The 17703-nt window shown below is 32.8% G+C and overlaps 2 protein-coding genes across 8 annotated transcripts; both read right to left on the minus strand.

The window, feature by feature from the left end:
• Positions 1 to 245: 245 nt before the first annotated feature.
• Positions 246 to 3012, minus strand: LOC122598842 (histidine-containing phosphotransfer protein 1-like). Its single transcript, XM_043771324.1, has 5 exons — positions 2905 to 3012; positions 2028 to 2143; positions 1822 to 1956; positions 1646 to 1718; positions 246 to 597 (listed from the first exon to the last, which is right to left on the minus strand). Exons 1-5 carry the CDS (start codon positions 2974 to 2976, stop codon positions 538 to 540), a joined length of 456 nt encoding a protein of 151 aa, XP_043627259.1. The 5' UTR covers positions 2977 to 3012; the 3' UTR covers positions 246 to 537.
• A 3367-nt stretch (positions 3013 to 6379) lies between these two features.
• Positions 6380 to 12630, minus strand: LOC122600106. 7 transcript variants are annotated; one of them, XR_006324002.1, is made up of 5 exons: positions 12549 to 12564; positions 11704 to 11768; positions 10604 to 10675; positions 10144 to 10248; positions 6380 to 6754 (listed from the first exon to the last, which is right to left on the minus strand). XR_006324002.1 is itself a non-coding variant. In XM_043772768.1 (5 exons), the coding sequence occupies exons 1-5, from the start codon at positions 12564 to 12566 to the stop codon at positions 6671 to 6673; spliced, it is 291 nt and encodes a 96-aa protein (XP_043628703.1). In that variant the 5' UTR covers positions 12567 to 12630; the 3' UTR covers positions 6380 to 6670. The 7 variants fall into 7 exon arrangements, 4 of the variants coding, with proteins under 4 accessions (XP_043628703.1, XP_043628701.1, XP_043628702.1 ...); XR_006324001.1 differs by lacking the exon at positions 12549 to 12564 and adding an exon at positions 12114 to 12360 and having other exon boundaries at positions 11704 to 11757; XM_043772768.1 differs by having other exon boundaries at positions 6380 to 6709; positions 11704 to 11757; positions 12546 to 12630.
• Positions 12631 to 17703: the final 5073 nt, after the last annotated feature.

Here is a 17703-nt window from a genome sequence, read left to right on the forward strand (position 1 = left end):
CCAAACTCAGTCTCTCTTAACACAGCTTCAAGAGCTTCAGCTTGTTCTTCCTCTGCAAAATGACCATCTTGTCCTGTGATTTTGCACATTTAAATAACTATGTATTTAATGCTCTTGAAGATCTTCTCAACATATTCTTCCCAGAATCACTTCTAATTCTAGGTACTCCATATTAGAGAATATACTAGATAAACTTACAACAACAACAACAACAACAACAACAAACAACAACAACAACAACATCATCAATAATAATCATGATGATTATATGAAAAGGAGAAAGTTTGATCGAGGTTACAAAAAGTGTTCTGATATGAATTGAAGTATGAAGAATCTGCAGCTTTCATGGGAAGAGTCATCTGAACAATTACAACTACAATCACAAAATGAAATCATTGGTTGCTCAGCAGCTTGGGATATTGCACATATTTGATTCTTCTTGGCTTCATACGTCATTATCTTTCTCTTTCATCGATCTCTTTCATCTTTCGGATATTCAGATAATCCGGTATCGACGTTCAAAATTTCTGATACATATCAGGGATCACCCTCACGCTTACGCTTACGCTTACATACCACTTTAAATTGGTCAATCTCCTAAAGAAAGCAATTCAAGTCATCGATAATCAAAACTAAGATGTGTTCAAGCATAGATAAGCGAAGCTAAAATCATTTAGTCGAAGGTTAATATAGAAAGAAATCATAAAATCTAACCAATAAATAATACATGAGCAATGACCCATTTTTAAGACCGGGAAGATTATGATCAAACTGATAACAATAGCTATAATTGTTTGATTGCTTAGTACAGAGAAAAATAGATATATAACATCTATGAATGAATATTAAGCTGTTCTCCTCTTTCCTTATTCCTTTCAAATTTCATTTATTGAGATATTTTCAGTCAACATGTTTGCACTTACATCTCCACTCATGTGTCCCTATGGTGTGTATGAATTCAACGTATCCGATGATCACCACAAACTACTATTTTTCCCTACCACAACTATACATACCCAAGCACGCGGTTTTTAGCTAACAAATCAAAAAATGCCAACTTAAGCACAACATTTTCAATTGAAAAACAAGAAGAAAGAACGCTTCTTTGTAATAGCCGCAAGCACAAAAAAAAGGAAGATCTATCATACACAATAAGGAAAGGAAAATCACAAGATACTACATGGTTCAACAAAATCATTTAGAGAAATATCAAGGATTTAATATTCTTAACAAAGTACAACTGTAATCTTCACATGAAAAAATGTGCATAACTGTTGGGTCAATCGGTTCGTTTATGGACCACGGCTCATCGGTTCGGACCAGTGGGTCAGAAGTTTGAACTGTTCAGATGATGTGATGGTTATGGATGGTCTTTGGATGACATGAAAAGTAGGAACTGCATGATTTAAATACTAAAGATTTTAGTAGTGGTTTGACTGACTTTGGAAACCTTTAAACAATAGCTATTTATAGCCCCTTTGTGTTATTAAATATGGCAACCTTTTTTGATATATAATAGAGTTGCATCACCTTTCTATGGCCTCTGCAGTTTATCTTTAAGTGTGTGTGAAAGGGGCCTCGACCAAATTCACAAAATCTTGATAGTTCATACTGAACTTCAATTCAATTAAGGTAGCGGACTTACCCTTTTAATGTCATCGAGACCACCACTTACGAGTACAAACTCCTTGTTAGCTTCTTCCACACAAACTTTGCATCTGCATTTAAAAACATCATAGTCATTGATTATTTATACCGTGCATTCAAGATATTGTGTTCAACAAATCAAAATATTGTAGCCATCAAAGGCTAGTTGCTTACCTTTGTTCGCATTTGTCATCGCAAAAATTCTTGAAGACAGTACACATACTCTCTAACCGTCTTGCACCTATGCTTATCGCATTAACCTTGAGGCATTCCAAATGGCGCCTTAAACTCTCATAATCCTTACGTTCCCTTCACAAACACTAATATTAGACAGATTACATATTACAAGGGCAAGGACGAGAGAGAGAGAGAGAGCTCACACAGCAGTTCGTAAATCTGTAAGGACCTGAGAAGTATCCGATTGAAATTTCGACACAGCCTTAACAAAAGCAGCATCGGTTTGTTCTTTAAGTGGTGTATAGTAATCAATGAGTCCCTTTTAACAACAAAAACAACAAACAAATTACACAAGATATAAAAGAACATGAAAATCTCTTGTGAGAGTTCTCTCACACTAGATTTTACGGTTTCCCTCTTTGGCTTGGCTTTGCCTTGCTGGTAAAGCCCTAGGTCGGAGGTCCTTATAGGAGTCTCTCTACCCAAAGGTAGAGTTAAGGTTGTCTACATCATACCTCCCCATTACCACGATTTTGCCGGGATTAGGTACCTTTGCCGATAGAAAAACATAAAAATCTCACTATGAAAATGTGGCAAAGGAGAAAATTGAAAAATATACACAAGAAATGGAAGTTTACAAGCAGAGTAAAGAAAATGAACAAGCTTTTGAAAGTTTTAAAGCAGGAAGTTTTAGGGTGTGTTTGGTTTTACAAAATGTTTTCTAGTTTTTCATTTCTAATTTTCTAGAAAATGAAAGGAGTTTTTATTTCCAAAAATTTTGAAAACGCATTCTAATTAGAAAACTGAAAAATGCAAAAAAAAAAAAATATATGTTTTCAAGTTATCTATGGAAAAATGAAAAATATTGTTTTTGTTTTCTTGGAAAACATTATTAAAAAAGTACGATTAGAACGCGTTTTCCGTTTTTCATGTTTTTTTGGAAAATGAAAATGAAGATAGATTTTCCGCAACCAAAACGCCTTTATAGTTTCTTAGAAAGAAAGAAGAAAAAGATAATAAAAAGAAAAAAATCATACAATAAATCTAACCCTTATATATAAATAGAAAGGTATATCTAACCTCCCTAATCAACGTCGTGAAATGTTTGGCAGCAATTTTAACATCCTTGAATCTACCACTTCTATCAGCCATGAATTACTACTAGTAAAAACAATCGCTTGTACGACGCTAAATTCTACAGGTATTTTGAAAAAGAAAACGTTGTCGTTTTATATTAGTGGTTTTATATTAGTGGCATACATGTAAATATTATCTAACTATTGAGGCATTTATATAACCTCAAAAACAACCGCGCGCTTGACGATTTTTTGAAAACAAGAACTTTAATGAGGAATAATGTTGATTGGAGAGAAAAGGATGAGAGTATAAGTGTTGGGTTTTGAGAGAGGGAGGGAGACCGGAATAGATGGGCGACAGAATCTAGCGAGTTAATATGATCGTATTATGATTTACGGACTAATAAGAGTAGTTTCACATAATTTTGAACTGATTATTGAAGTGTATTGACAAAAAATTTTAAGTACCGACATTAATGGCGGAAATTCCGTTTGGAGATTGGAGAAGACAGTTGATTTGGGATATCCACTTATTTTTAATTATAACCCTATAGTATTGAGTTTCGTACGAGTATTTACCTTATCACTTTACAACACATCCATTTAAGGTAATAAACTTTGTCATAAATGAGCATATTACCCGCATAATGCGGTGATGATGGTGGTGAAGACGGTCTAGTGGTATTGATGACGGTGTCATTAGTGGTAGCAGTGGTGATTAAATTGATATAATTATGATAGTGGAAATTTTTAGAAAATAATAACTTAAAATGTTAATTATCAACAAAAAGATTTAAAGAATTACGTATATAATTATTGTGTAACTATTTTTGAAAATGAGGGGTATGATAATTTTTATAATAACAAAAATCACCCAATCTTTCTAATGCAAATTTTAAAGTTATTACTTACATTTCATAAACATATATCATTTTTAAATTTTACTATTCAGTGTTCACCACAACATTTATAACCATAATAGGGAGTTGGGTATTGTAATACAAGTATTAAAGTAAAACAAATAAGATAAGATTTTGACCTTTAGATCATGATAAAATTGATACACGGAGAATCACGAAGCAATTGATGCACGATGATTTTCATAATGCATGGTAATTTTTAGTGAACAAAAACCTACTGTTTTATTTGTTTTACTTTAATACTTGTTTTATTTTACCTAAAACCACCATAATAGTCATAATTACATCAGCATATTACAATTTTTCATACTTGAAATTCTGTTTACAAGATACGATGTGTCAAAAGCAACAAGACGAGTTAACAATTTTTAAGCAATAAAAATAATCTTTTAGTTATTGTCGATTATTGTAACACCCCAAGATTTTAAGGTAAAAGAAATTAACCCCTTTTTATAGTTTTGACATTTAATTAATTTCTTAGTATTTTATTTTTGAATATGGGGTTAATTTAGTTGGAACTTTAGCGGATAACGGGTATTTTAATACCAAAAATTCATATGGGGCGTGGCAAGCCAGGAGGGTTCCAGCCACCTTTTCCTTTAACTCACACTTCCACTTTGGCTCTCTTTCATTCTACATGCAATCCTCTTTCATTTCATTTTCAAAATCAAGCTAAATTCCTTCAATTCAAGGATAAGAACAATCATATTAATCATCACCATCAAGTAATCTTTATTCAAGAATTCAAAGCTAGGGTTTGTGGGTTTAGTGGTGGTGGCTGAAAATTGGGAGAAAAAGGAGGAAGGAATTGTGAATCTAAAACCCCAAGTAGTTGTCTTTCTTGTTGAGGTAAGGAAATTCCCCAAATTAGCTTAATCTTTCTTTTGAATTTAGGGTTCATGAAGGAACCAAATTGGGGGTTTTGCTAGAAATTGAATTATGATTAATTTTTCCCAATTCCTTAGTTAACCTAGTTGTCATTGAGTTATATGATATGTTGTTTATGAAAATAATGAGTGCATGTGATAAATTTTAGTTCTTGAGAAAAGATGAGTTTTGACTAGTTATGGAATTATTGATGAAAATGGTAAGTTGAACTACCTAGTGTGTTTGTTAAAGAAAATGAAGCTCAATGACAAATGGGTTGGGTTTTGGGTTTAGAAAGGCTAGTGATTGAGTATGACTAGGTTGAACTAGTCAAGTTGTGAATGTAAGCTTATGCATTTTATGTGATGATCATAGGTTGAAGCTTGTTGTGCATAATCGTTTTAGCTTTATTTTCCAAGTTGCGGAGGAGGTGAGTATTCTTGCATACCTTTATGTATACGTTGGGCCAATTACCATGAGATGTGAATGTTCCAAGCATGGTAATTGGTTCGGCGTTAAGCCCATGTGGGGCATTGTTTATGAGGCCTAAGAACCTCCGGGGCCTAAGAATCCCGATAGATATGATTTGTTATGATTGTTTAGCTTATATGGATCCATATATGTGTTGTTAGTGTGCAAGGTGAATATGTAAATGTGACATGACGATGCCATAGGTTACATGTGAAAGTCCTTGTACTTTGCCCTCCTTTGTATCCATAGATGTATGCAAGTATATTCACTAAGCCTTTGCTTACTTTTTAGTTGTTTACCCTTTTTATAGGTAGTTCCGGAAGAGGGAACTAGGATTGTTGATTTGAAAGTATTGATTTAGAGCTTGAAGTGGTTGAAGCAAAGATTTGCAAGATTTGAAGGTATTTAGGTCATTCATGAATGAATGACAAGCTTTTGGGTTTAGAGGCTTAGCTATCCCTCTCCTTTTGGCTCTTGGTACATTTTGGGTTGATGGTCATATTTTGTTATATTATGTAAAAGATCAGGTGTAAAGCTTTTAGAAAAGATGTAAAGTTGCACTTTGGGCGAAAATTGTGTCAAAATGGGTAAGATGACCCGTTTACTTGTAGAAACTTGGTTTGTATAAATGGATGGTATGGAGACTTTTGGAAATGTAGTGTTAGTTGATTTATGTCAAAACTAAGTTGCTAATTAGTTGTCGGAAGCTCGGTTTTGAGAAAAAGGGGTCGAAAGTTGTTTAATGTGTCAAAAGTACGAAACCTGAAGAGGACGGCCTTTGTGCAGAGGACGGCTCTTGTGGACAGCTCTTGTGGACGGCCTCTGCAGGACACAAGAGCCTTGCTCCTCTGTGATTTTTACACTTTTTTTACCGAGGCTTCGTTTGATCTTTCCGGGACCTGAAACTCATACAATAGACTTATATTAACATTCTAAGAAGGTTCAATTTGTCATTTTTCAAATTTGAGAACTTTGAATTTTGGCGAAAATTGGCCGTATTTTTCTAAGTATAATTTATCTAATTTGCGTTTCTTTTCTTTTATGTTCATACCTTTGGGATTAAATTGAGTTAAGGCGTTTTAATTATGACTCAATAATCGAAGTTTTTGTATCAAAAAATACACGTAGACACCGTTTTAGGAAATTCATTGTGATGTAATTTTATCCGAAGTAAGTTTCTAATTTTTTAATAACAAAAGACAACATAGTTGTCTACTTTCATCGGGTTCCAAAAATCTATAAATATCGTATTGTTTGTTCCAAATAGATTTCAAAACAAATGACACAAAACCCATGTCATAAGAAATCAAAACTTAAATGATTTCAGTAATAGTACAATAAAATTCAACAAATAAGACCCAAATCAGATTTAGCGATTCTCATTGAGAAAAAATTGTTTCAGCAGTATAGCGACTAATCTTTCTTGTTATCTTGCTTCTTCCCAATTTAGGTCTTCAAGGAGTCTTTTATAAGAGCAACTTCTATAACTTCTTTTCTAACTGTCAAAAAAGCTCATCCAATAATAGCCGAAGATCCATAAGTCAGCCCAGCCTGTTGACCATCAGAAGCCCAATCATGCATTTGTTTCTCATGGTCCTACAAAATAATAATCATCCATATCCATAATTACTAAATAGCTCGGTGGTCAGGAGGTTTTCCACAAAGTGGTTTCCTCTTGGAGGTCTTAGGTTCGAATCCTGCCACATGCAAATGTGGTAAGGGGCCTTAGCAATGCTATACCCATCTAACACATGGGCAGCAAACCCTTTAGGGCATTGCCAGGAGACGAACCGGCATGAGCACATCCACGTGAAGGATGTTAGCCATTTATCCGTTACTGCCTTCCAAAAAAAAAATTCGAACACCCGCCCTCAATCTTATGGTTCTATACAATAAACTTCAGGTATGAAATACACCAGCAAATTTCTTTTTGGAATACACCAGGTAAAAGAAATACTGAAGTTCTAAGTATTTTGAGAGGAACACAAGCAATAAAAAACACAAATATATGAAGATGTAGCCATGCAAAAACTTCCCTGAGAATGAATCTTTGTTTCTCTTTCTTACTTTTACCATAGAAGCTCCGCTTTCCAAAATATGAACAAGTTCTAACAAGCAGGGGCATGAGAAAACTGAAAATTTGTTGGAAACATTCGTGTGTAAGGTTTGCTAAGGATCAAAAGAAGGCAGTGCTTCTCAAGTAGGAGGAGTCGGTCACCAAAAGTCGAAAAACACTTTTTTCAAATCCTTTCCTGTTTTATGTAGCAGCTCATCTACAAGAAAACGATGCAACAACGATTGTCTGTGCAGTCGCTACCACTAGATCTGTTTCAACAGAAAAGGGCGTGGCCAAGACAAAGAAAGACAGTTGTTGTAAGTTAAACTAGGCCGAAAAGCACTGCAGTGTACCAATACAGGTTACTGTGCACCACCCTAATGATCAAAATATCTAGTCTTATACACACTGGTATTATACAACTGAACCCAACTGAGATATTATCAAATCCGAATAACCCACAAAGTCATCCACATCAACTATTATCAAGACTTACCTCGCCAGCTCTCCATTACGACTATCGGTATAGAAAGAAGGCTAAAAAGCCTGTTTCAGCTCGGTGAGAAACAAATTCAAGAGGTTTCCGACTGGTCAATTACATGACACTAGTGCTTTATTGCTTCATGTTAGCCTGATGCCACACAAGATAGATGCAGGGAGCCTGGCCATGGAGCCGGCCCCAATTATTATGTGGCATTATGGACAGAGTACAGAAACTTATAAATAGACATGGACCAGCCATCAAATGTTCAAGCAAATACAAATTCAAGGAACACTCCGTTATAAAAATACTCCAGGTTCAAGATTTTGAATTACAAAATGTCCCCCTTCAATCTTGGAAGTTAAAAAACATGATTTTAAAAAAATTATAAAAAATAAAATACTAGTAATAGCATTTTGAAAGAAAGTATTTAACTAGTTTTGTTGTCTAACACAAAAAATCCTTTCTAATACATATAACAGAACAATTGTAGAACCAAATTAGACAACTCGAATTTGAGCAAGGTCCATTAGAAAGAACATCTTCTCAAGATAAAGAGTGAGCAAGGTGAACCGGGTTCCTTTTAAAAACAGTTATAAAAAAAACATTCCAAGTCAAGATGGTGAAACCCTGTCAATTAAATCTCCCTAGATCTTATTGGGGTTTGCAAGAAACAACATAGAGAACATTGATTCATGAGATTAAATTAAGATAAGAGTCACATAATTCACCATGACTTATAAGACAACAATCAGATAAGCAAGATATAGCAAACTTAAAGTTCACAAGAATAACACACACAAGTCTCGTATACATCCAATTATCATCAGAATATCAAGAATTAAACGCAGGATTATCATAAAGACTAAGAGTGCCTTTGATAATCAAAGACAGAGATGGGCTACCATAAGGCTAAGAATGCCCATAAAACACAAACAAGGCACAATTTTAGTGCAAACCAAACATCAAAATCTTGCATTTATAATGCAAGTAAACAAAACAGAACCCGGTTTTATATATAGAAAAAAAAAACCGCCTTACCGAATGTGAATTTGGCATCCACGCCCAAATAAGAAAAAAAAACTCAGTCATTGTCTGCACCAAATTGGACTACAGTCTCATGGTCAAGTATCCAAAACAAGGATAATCACCCTGAACAACCAAGACGGCGACGCTAACCATAATTCAATATATCCAACATAAGTCACACGACTATAAATCAAGATTGGGAGCCCTTCCACTGTAAGAAAAATTATACACAGCTTCTTATAGGTTACAACATACAATAATCTTACTTACATCGAGGATGCAAAGAGATTGGGAGGCAAAATTGGTACTTAGATGACTAACATGAAAATATAGCCCTACACATGCTGAAATAGATCCATAACATGATAGGAGTGGAACCAACCGTCAAAGTAGGGGTGAAGGGGGGGGGAGAGATAGTGAAAAATCAGAAGCTTAAGCATCAATAGTTCGATACGTAATAAACAAATTGAATCGATAGTTTGATACATAAAAGCAAAGGAAATTATAGCTAGCACTAACACGCTTAAACTCTGAAAGGGGGAAAAAAGGATAGCAAATGATACATGACTTTGACTGCAAAGGACATTAGATGGAGTTTCCTAAGAGACTATAAAACTTAATTAGTATTTGGAGGTTAAGATGGATGGAGGGACCAGAAACCCTAACTCAGTTTAAAGGCGTTACACAAGATCATTGGAGAGATTTCAAATGATCCAAATCGCAAGCAATCACAAAAGGGCATGTTCTGTAGCATGTGCTACCTCATTGACAATTTGAATTTAGAGGATATTATTAAACCGTTGTCAAAAGAAGAAAGATACGTTGTGGCAAAAAAGTGAAATATCCCATTTACACTGACATATCGCTCTAAAATATTGTTGGTCTTAGTTCACACAAGTTTTTGGTCTATATAGAAAACCATTAGATAATCATCTTGTAAGGTATTATCTCTTAGTTTATCCAAGACCGAAATATTTACTAAATATAACCATCATATATCCATACGTGATCAACAGACTTATAGCTCTACTCCATCCTAAATATACCACTTTCAAGGCCCAATCCATCACACGCATACACGCGAATATCATAAACTTTACATGAAGATTCATGATAAACAGCAACACTTGACATATTTAGCATCATAAACTTACCAAATTGTTGGTCTTAGTACATACCAGGTTTTTGTTTCTATATAAAAATTTATCAAAAAGCCACCTAGTACGTTTCATCTCTTACTTTATACAAGTCGGTAATTATAAAATAGAGCCATCATATATATAGCTCTACTCGCATTCTACGCATACCACTGTCAACAGCCCAATCAACCACACGCATGAAAGTGAATCTAAAAAACCTTTATATTAAGAATCAAGATAAACTAAAACACTTGACATCTATTTAGCATCATCAACTAACCTGCCTGCCCATGAAGTACTGGTTGTAGTGGTCGTAGTCATAACCCATACAAGGTGTGCCATTATTCCTAGTATCTAAATCGGGGCCCAGAAACAGACCAGACATCTGCATGAAGATTTATGATTAAAACCATAAACTAATAAGATAAAATAACTGAAAAATAAACCAAATTGACAGTAAATTGGCAAAATAGGTGAATGGAGATGTATGTAAAAGTTGTTGCAAAACTTGGGACTGAATCCAGTAAACAAAAATAGAGATCAAAATGACAACAAATTCGGTAACTTTGGAATCGTCTAAATTTCTTACAACAAATTCGGTAACTTTGGATTCGTCCACCGTTTGATATAGAGATCAAAATGACACATAAACCAAATTGAGCCATTTATCTTTACATGCCATCTATCTATAACCTATAGGAATAAAATAATATATAATTCAAAGTAAGCTTTGGGTTAACCTGGACTGGTTGTTCGTGTGCAATCTGGCTGAAAGAGCAACTGAAGGTTGAAAGAAAGTACTTGTTGTATACCTATAGCGCGTTAAGTACACATTGTAATTCTTTTCTAAGAGGGTGGATATAGTAAACATATAAATCAAGCATAATTAACAATTCTCCCTCCATATGAAAGTTTATAAAATAGTAAATCAATATCCTTCAAAGATAGACGTTGATATAATCATGAAATGCGAATGTTGGAAGGTTATCATCTGATAAATTTCAACAACACAGAGAACTCCACGAGAAGAAGAAAGAAGGCTGCCATGATCGCAAAAACAAAGATGAAAGCAGGCCAACATCGACAAGCATCAGCAAGCAGGCATGTTTTAACGTTGGTGTATAATTAGACAATAGTTTACGGATTAAACTCATGCTTTAGGAAGTTAATTACCGCCAACCGAAAGGGTGCAATGTTTCAAGCATCTTTTCACTGTATACATATAGGTTTGATGTAAACTTCTTCAAGCCAAGTTTAACAAATTTATAATCCAGACAAATGGTGTTTGATTACTGTTGAAAAACAGATTGTAAACTGATGAATCAACCCCGTTTGGACCCATGTGAAATCAATGAACCTGGTCGTATATTTTGATAGTTTTAACACATTATAACGGTATAGTTTTAAACCTGTGATTATGTCCTACGATGGACCAAGTTAGATGTGAGATCAAACGTGATTAAAGAAATGTTGTGAGAACATCTAGATTTGTAATTGAATCCTAACCTTTCACAGTTTCATCATAATAATATGCACACAAAAAAAAGCGATATCATGAGCCTCCATGCCTTGAAACACACTTGTTGATCCAAAGTGAAATAGGGAATTAAGAAACCATATATGGAGAATGTAATAAAAAAGTTAGGCCCGGTTTAGGGATTGTGTGTGCGTAGCTTATCCTCAACCCCCGGCATTTTACCCCCAAATAGCAATGAAACATTAGAATAAGTTCTAAATCCTTTGAAAAGGATCATGCCAGATTTAGACCAAGGCCTAGCATTTGTTTGGCATGTAGAGTTTCAAGTTTACAAATTGAACACATCAAAAAGAGAATAATAACCTCTAGCAGCAGAGTGCATGTTAAACAGCAGGTAGAGTCTTTTATTTCCCACAACTGCACAAGTACTTCATTGTTAATATTCAACTTAACCTAGTACCTGATCGTAATGTTTAGAACACACACAAAAAAGCATAAAGATTCATCTATGTAGTTAATAGCGATGGATATCGGTTACCAGTACTCCAAAATATCTGTCCCGATACTATCGGTGATAATTACCAGATATCCCACCGATATTGGTCAAAATATCAGCCCAAATAGAGCTTTGATAACAGTTTTCCAACTAATTTAGGAAATATTAACACTAATCTATCAAAACTATGACACTTTTAAGCTTGACTTTTAATCTTTCTATTAAGTATTAGGTGTTAACAATTATACATATAAATATTGCATAATATTAGAATTACCGATATCTAAAATATCCGTCCTTGACCGATCTCTGATTCTGGACGGCTATAACAGTATAACTCCATAGTGATTTATTAATTATTAAGTTGGTAAAATAATAAAATGTAGCAATATGAAAGCACAAAAATATGAAAGCAGTTGCAATGAGGCTATATTCTCATTCGAACCAGTTGCAAATACAAAAATATGAAAGCACAATTTAAAATCAATCAATGAGTCTTTGGAAAACCCTTTTCGAATGAGAATATATATAACCATAAGAAAGTGCTGATTGGAATGGACATGAATTCAATTCAGATGAATAAGAGGTGACAATTTCACTTTATTAATCTCGATCGAAGCATAACGCACAGAACCCAAAAAGTGTTGTATATAATTGGTAAAGTAAGGATAAAAATATCATTTTAGTCAAAACTAAAAAGTAAGCTTACAACTTTTGTAAAGTCTGGCATTATTTTGTTACAGATAGAGCAAAGTGAATTTGTCAATCAGAGTGAAACATGACCAATTACAAGATTAGTGATAGGACTATAGGAGTATGTAACCAAATGTAATACTAGAAAACCCTTTTCAAATGGGGTCGATATCAGAGCACCTCCAATTATAATTAGCTTTGAAACTTTTTTGTTTTTCCACATCATTTTAAGTTCAAAACGTATACAAAAAATTTTCATAAAACAAATATATATGTAATAGCCTTGTACCCGCGCGATGTGGCGGGACATTTGGTTAAAACGCTGGTTAAGTAGCGGTACCGTGTTATTACACGAATGTATAATGCAACTCAAGTGTTTCTTAGTTCGGCTGAAAGTGCAAACCGTCGTTGTTGTTTTAGAGTGAGTGTTTCTTAAGTTGATTGATTATTAAATTCGGTAACGCGTGTGTGTTATTTTGGTATACTATGTGAGGGAAGGGAAGAGACACGCGTAAAGTTTTTTTTAATGGTATTTTGGGAATTTCAGGGATAAAGTGTATGATGATAGTATAAATTAGAAGGATAAATTAGAGATTTTAAAGGTAGAGTGTTAAATTTTTAGGGAGTAGTTTGTTTATATAGATAGTATAGATGTATTGGAAGAAGTGAAATGGAACGCATCTGTACAATATATGATAAAAGGACAAATGTTGTCCTAAACAGTAAAAATTCTTTTAAAATCTTATAAATCAGTTTAAGCTTTGTTCTAATCCTTCTCTTAAATTTTCACATGTCACAATTCAATAAATTAGAAGAACTTTTAAGCTAATGAATTAAGAGGAGTAATCATTTTTCATGCCAAAATACAACTTGGATGAAAAGTTACAAAACGAATAGATGCGAAATGACTGGTAAAATATCTAAAATATCTTTCTATCCTTTTAGATCAATTATCTCTACATCGATTACATTTACATCAACATACACCACTCGACACCACCACCACCACCAATAATTGCACCATCAGCGCTTGTAGCCGACACCACCAGATTAGCGTCACGACCACCACCGTCATATTACGTGGGTACCGTGCTAGTAAGCATTTAAAGGAAGCTTAGAAGGGAGTTAAAAAAAAGAAAAAACTTAGAATGATTTAAAATGAAAATTAATGTAAATAAGTTTTGTTGTTCGAGATTGCGTTTATTCAGCATTTAGCAAAGAAAAAAAAAACTCTACTCCACAATGATAAAAAGTTTTAAATAAAAGTAGTTTTCTCATATAAAATGAGTTATTGATCAATCTCATTGAAGTATTTTAGTATATAAAAAAAAAATTATCAAACAAATACACACATGAAAAGGCAATAAAAACGTATAGAATTTATATTATTAAAAAAAAAACCGACCCAAAACTCGATAGATTTGCATCGATTTAGTAGAATGTTTGATAATTTTCATTGTTAAACTCCATTGTGATTAAGCCTCACAACTTGTGCTCAAAAATAATATGGGCTAGCGTTTTCATTTGGTGTCTAAAAATGATCATAAATCCTAACCAAAAAATTGTTTTTCTGATGTCATGTTTTAATTGTTAACTGATGATATGTTTTTTATTGATAATAATTGATTCTCTAATGTAATAAAGTGTATTTTATATGAGAAAAGTGAGTATATACTGTTATACACCCAATTTGGGTGAAAACCCCTCACATACAAGTTTTTTGATATTTTAAATAAATGATGGGCCCCATATTTTGTATGTTTTAAAAAATTAGTATGTGAGGGATTTTCACTCAACTTAGATTCATTTTATATTACACGTTCTAATTTTAATTCATATAGTATTTTATATTATAAAAAACATGGGGCTAAATTATTTATTTGTTATACAATAAATATTAAAAAATTAATATGTGAGAAAAATTACATACCCAAGTTTATCTAATAGCCGCATATCACTTTTCTATATTTACAAACTTAATGAATGACACTAGTTATTTTCCATTTCAATATAAAGGTTAATGGTAAAATAATTTAATGTGTGTAGTTAGCATATTGCTGACATAACATCAATATATTGAGTTTCAACTAACATAGCACCCGTACAATGTCAAGTAAGGAATACAACTCAAGACTAGGAAAGAAATGTGGAGACATGGAAAACTAGGGTGATAGCCGTGGCGTTGGTGACATGTGGTGGTGATGACAACATTTATTGATAGTGATGGCATTGATTGATGTGTGTTAATATAAATGCAAATGGTAGTGGTACATGTTTAGATGTAAATTGGTTTATTTAAGAATAACTACATAATGTTTAATGATCCTTTTAAAAGAAAAGTGTATTAAAAACAATCTATTAGTATTTTTTTTAAACTAGTTTTAATTTATATTTATATTTATATATTAATAAAGAAAGGTTGTGATGATATAAGATTTTTTAAAAATTGTATTGTCACACATCCTTTTAATTTCATTATGACATCATCATATTTTTTTATTTAAAATTCAAAATATTCTTCTTTTGTTAATATGTTTCATTAGTATATATTTTTATTAAGTATCCGCATTATTATATAATATTTTAACCACCTTATTTTTTCGATATAATTGATAAAATTATCAACACAATCTATTTCTCTCTAATTGAATCTCAATTCAATAATCAATAATGAAAAATACAAATCTGATCTCCATCAGATTTAAACAAACACAAATCACCACAGCTAATCTGTTGTGATTCTATTATCTAGAATGATTCTAGTTCTATTACAAAGAGATTATATCTAATCTATATCACGAATATATGAACATAATTGAGAGAAAAAATATAATCGAAAGCCTTTCGATTATATTTTTGAATTTTAGATTATACCTAAAATATTTTTCAAACATATTTATCCAAACAATCTTTACTTTAAAGGATAATGTCTTGTGAGTGTAGCTAACTAAGCCAAAAAGTCTATGTAATATGACGATCTCGAAAAGTGTCTATCTAATGGAACTAAAAAATGAATTTTGTCTGTGTAATGTATGTAGCCAGATAAACCTTACAAAATGATCGGTTACTTAATTTGTGCTTCATGTGAGTTGCCATGTAGGGCATTTGAGCTAATTTTCCTCCCATTTTCATCTCATATATCTCCCGCTTATTATTTTAATCCCCTTATATTATTTTCCCTCCGTCACACTTTTCTCCCTTTGCCCATCCACTCATTTCCATGGCTTCAACTTTGTCTTCTTCTGCCTCCATGCGTATATGTATTGTAAGTATGTCCAAAAGATGAACATTCTAACAACTTGGACAAGAAATAATCTAGGTAGAAGATTCGTCAAATGTCCAAAAGTAAGTTCATTTTCATGCATTCACCAGAATATATGTATTGCATCTTTATATTCCAACCCAAATTCTGAATTAAACTATCATTCATACTATGATTCAAGTGAAAAGTAGGGCCTGAAATGTTAAGTTGTAGCTAAAAAAAGGCATAACACTAAGTGACATATAACTAATACACAAATATCTGCAAGACATAGTAAAATGTTGTTATGTTATGTTTTATAAATGGACCACAGCATTTGAAAGGAGACACGTATCATTTACCGGAAAAACAACCTGGTTACACATTTTCACCCTAGTAACTGTCTCTAATGTATGTGACACCAAACTATATTGGTTTTTATGAACCTTAACAGTTTGGGCAGCAGACAACATAAATTTATCCGGTTGAGACACAACTTCTATAGCGTTTAATAAAGCGAGTTAACTTCCCGAAGAGACAACCTAAATACTCCTTAAAATCTTTCAAAAGAGTAAATCCTTAAGCAAAAACACTAAATCTAGCACCGCTTAAGCTACACGTCTCAACATGAAACCAAAAGCAAAGAAATACAAACAAATGATGGTTATGTTGGTTTGTAGTAAAAGTATTGTTTGAAGTAGTATTAACAATAAGGGCCTCATATATGTATGGAAACAGTTGATTTACATATTGTTGATCAGGCTTTGAAGAAAACCATAAACTTAAGTATTTTTGATGGATTCAAAGTGTAACAATTAATTTTTGTATAGGTCCGAACCCTACAAGGAGCATTACATCAAACACATGGTGGACATAACCCATGTAACATGTAGTAATAATTTATCTCCGTTTTTTGAATCAAGCCCAAAAAAAAAGTAAAAGAATACAACAAACAAACAACAAATTTAGGCAAAAGCTTCAATAATTTATCCAATTTGAAGAAGAGAAGAGGAAAGAATAGTGGGAAAGCCTTTTACAATATAAGTAAAAAACCATGGAATTGAATTTGAAATGAAGAATAAATGATGAATGTATTATGTATGTGTGTAGAAAATAGGATTTGGAAGCAGTAGATAATTTCATCAGCAAAAGAAGGAGAAAGAAGGTACACGTTTCAATTTATTGGTGATTATTCTTAACTACAATGTCCACTCACAACCCACCATTTTTAGCTACAATGTCTCACTCACAACACCGACCAAGGTGAATTGTTATTATATATAAAACACTAAAATTCAATGTCGATCACTGAGGGGGTGTTACTATAGCTAAAACTACACCCGATCATGCAGGAGGCACAACTTGAAATAGCACAACTAACAAACTAACGGACTTAACGGTTGTTAAGTTAGGTTTAACGGAGCATCTTGTCAACTTTAACTATTTTAATATTTGCCATCAAATTTTTCATTTAATTACTTTTTACCACATACCTTTTGGTTTTTAAGTTTTTCCCATCAAAAGTTTATTTCTTTCTTATTTTTAGCACATAAATTTTACCATTTAAACTTTCGCCACTATATATATTTTTTTTATTACATTTCTTCTTTTACTTTTTGCCAAATAACTTTTTTTTTAAACTTTCGTCACATAAATATTGTTTTTAAGTTTAAGTTCTTCACTTTTTTAATTTTTCTCGCATAACTTTTTGTTTTTCAACTCCTTTATCATATAACTTTTGGTTTTTAAAATTTTGTCCTTCAAAATTTTTTTTCTTTCCTTTCGAGCACAATTTTATTTTCTTAACTTTTACTTTTATTACTAAAGTTTTGTTTACGAGGCAATGCCCGAGGCAATGCCCAAGTAAAAATACTAGTTATATTAATTATTTAACTTGAAAGTGAATTAAGCCTAACAGCAAAACCGGGCCAAA

The sequence above is a fragment of the Erigeron canadensis genome, chromosome 5, assembly GCF_010389155.1.
Source record: "Erigeron canadensis isolate Cc75 chromosome 5, C_canadensis_v1, whole genome shotgun sequence".
Taxonomy (NCBI): domain Eukaryota; kingdom Viridiplantae; phylum Streptophyta; class Magnoliopsida; order Asterales; family Asteraceae; genus Erigeron; species Erigeron canadensis.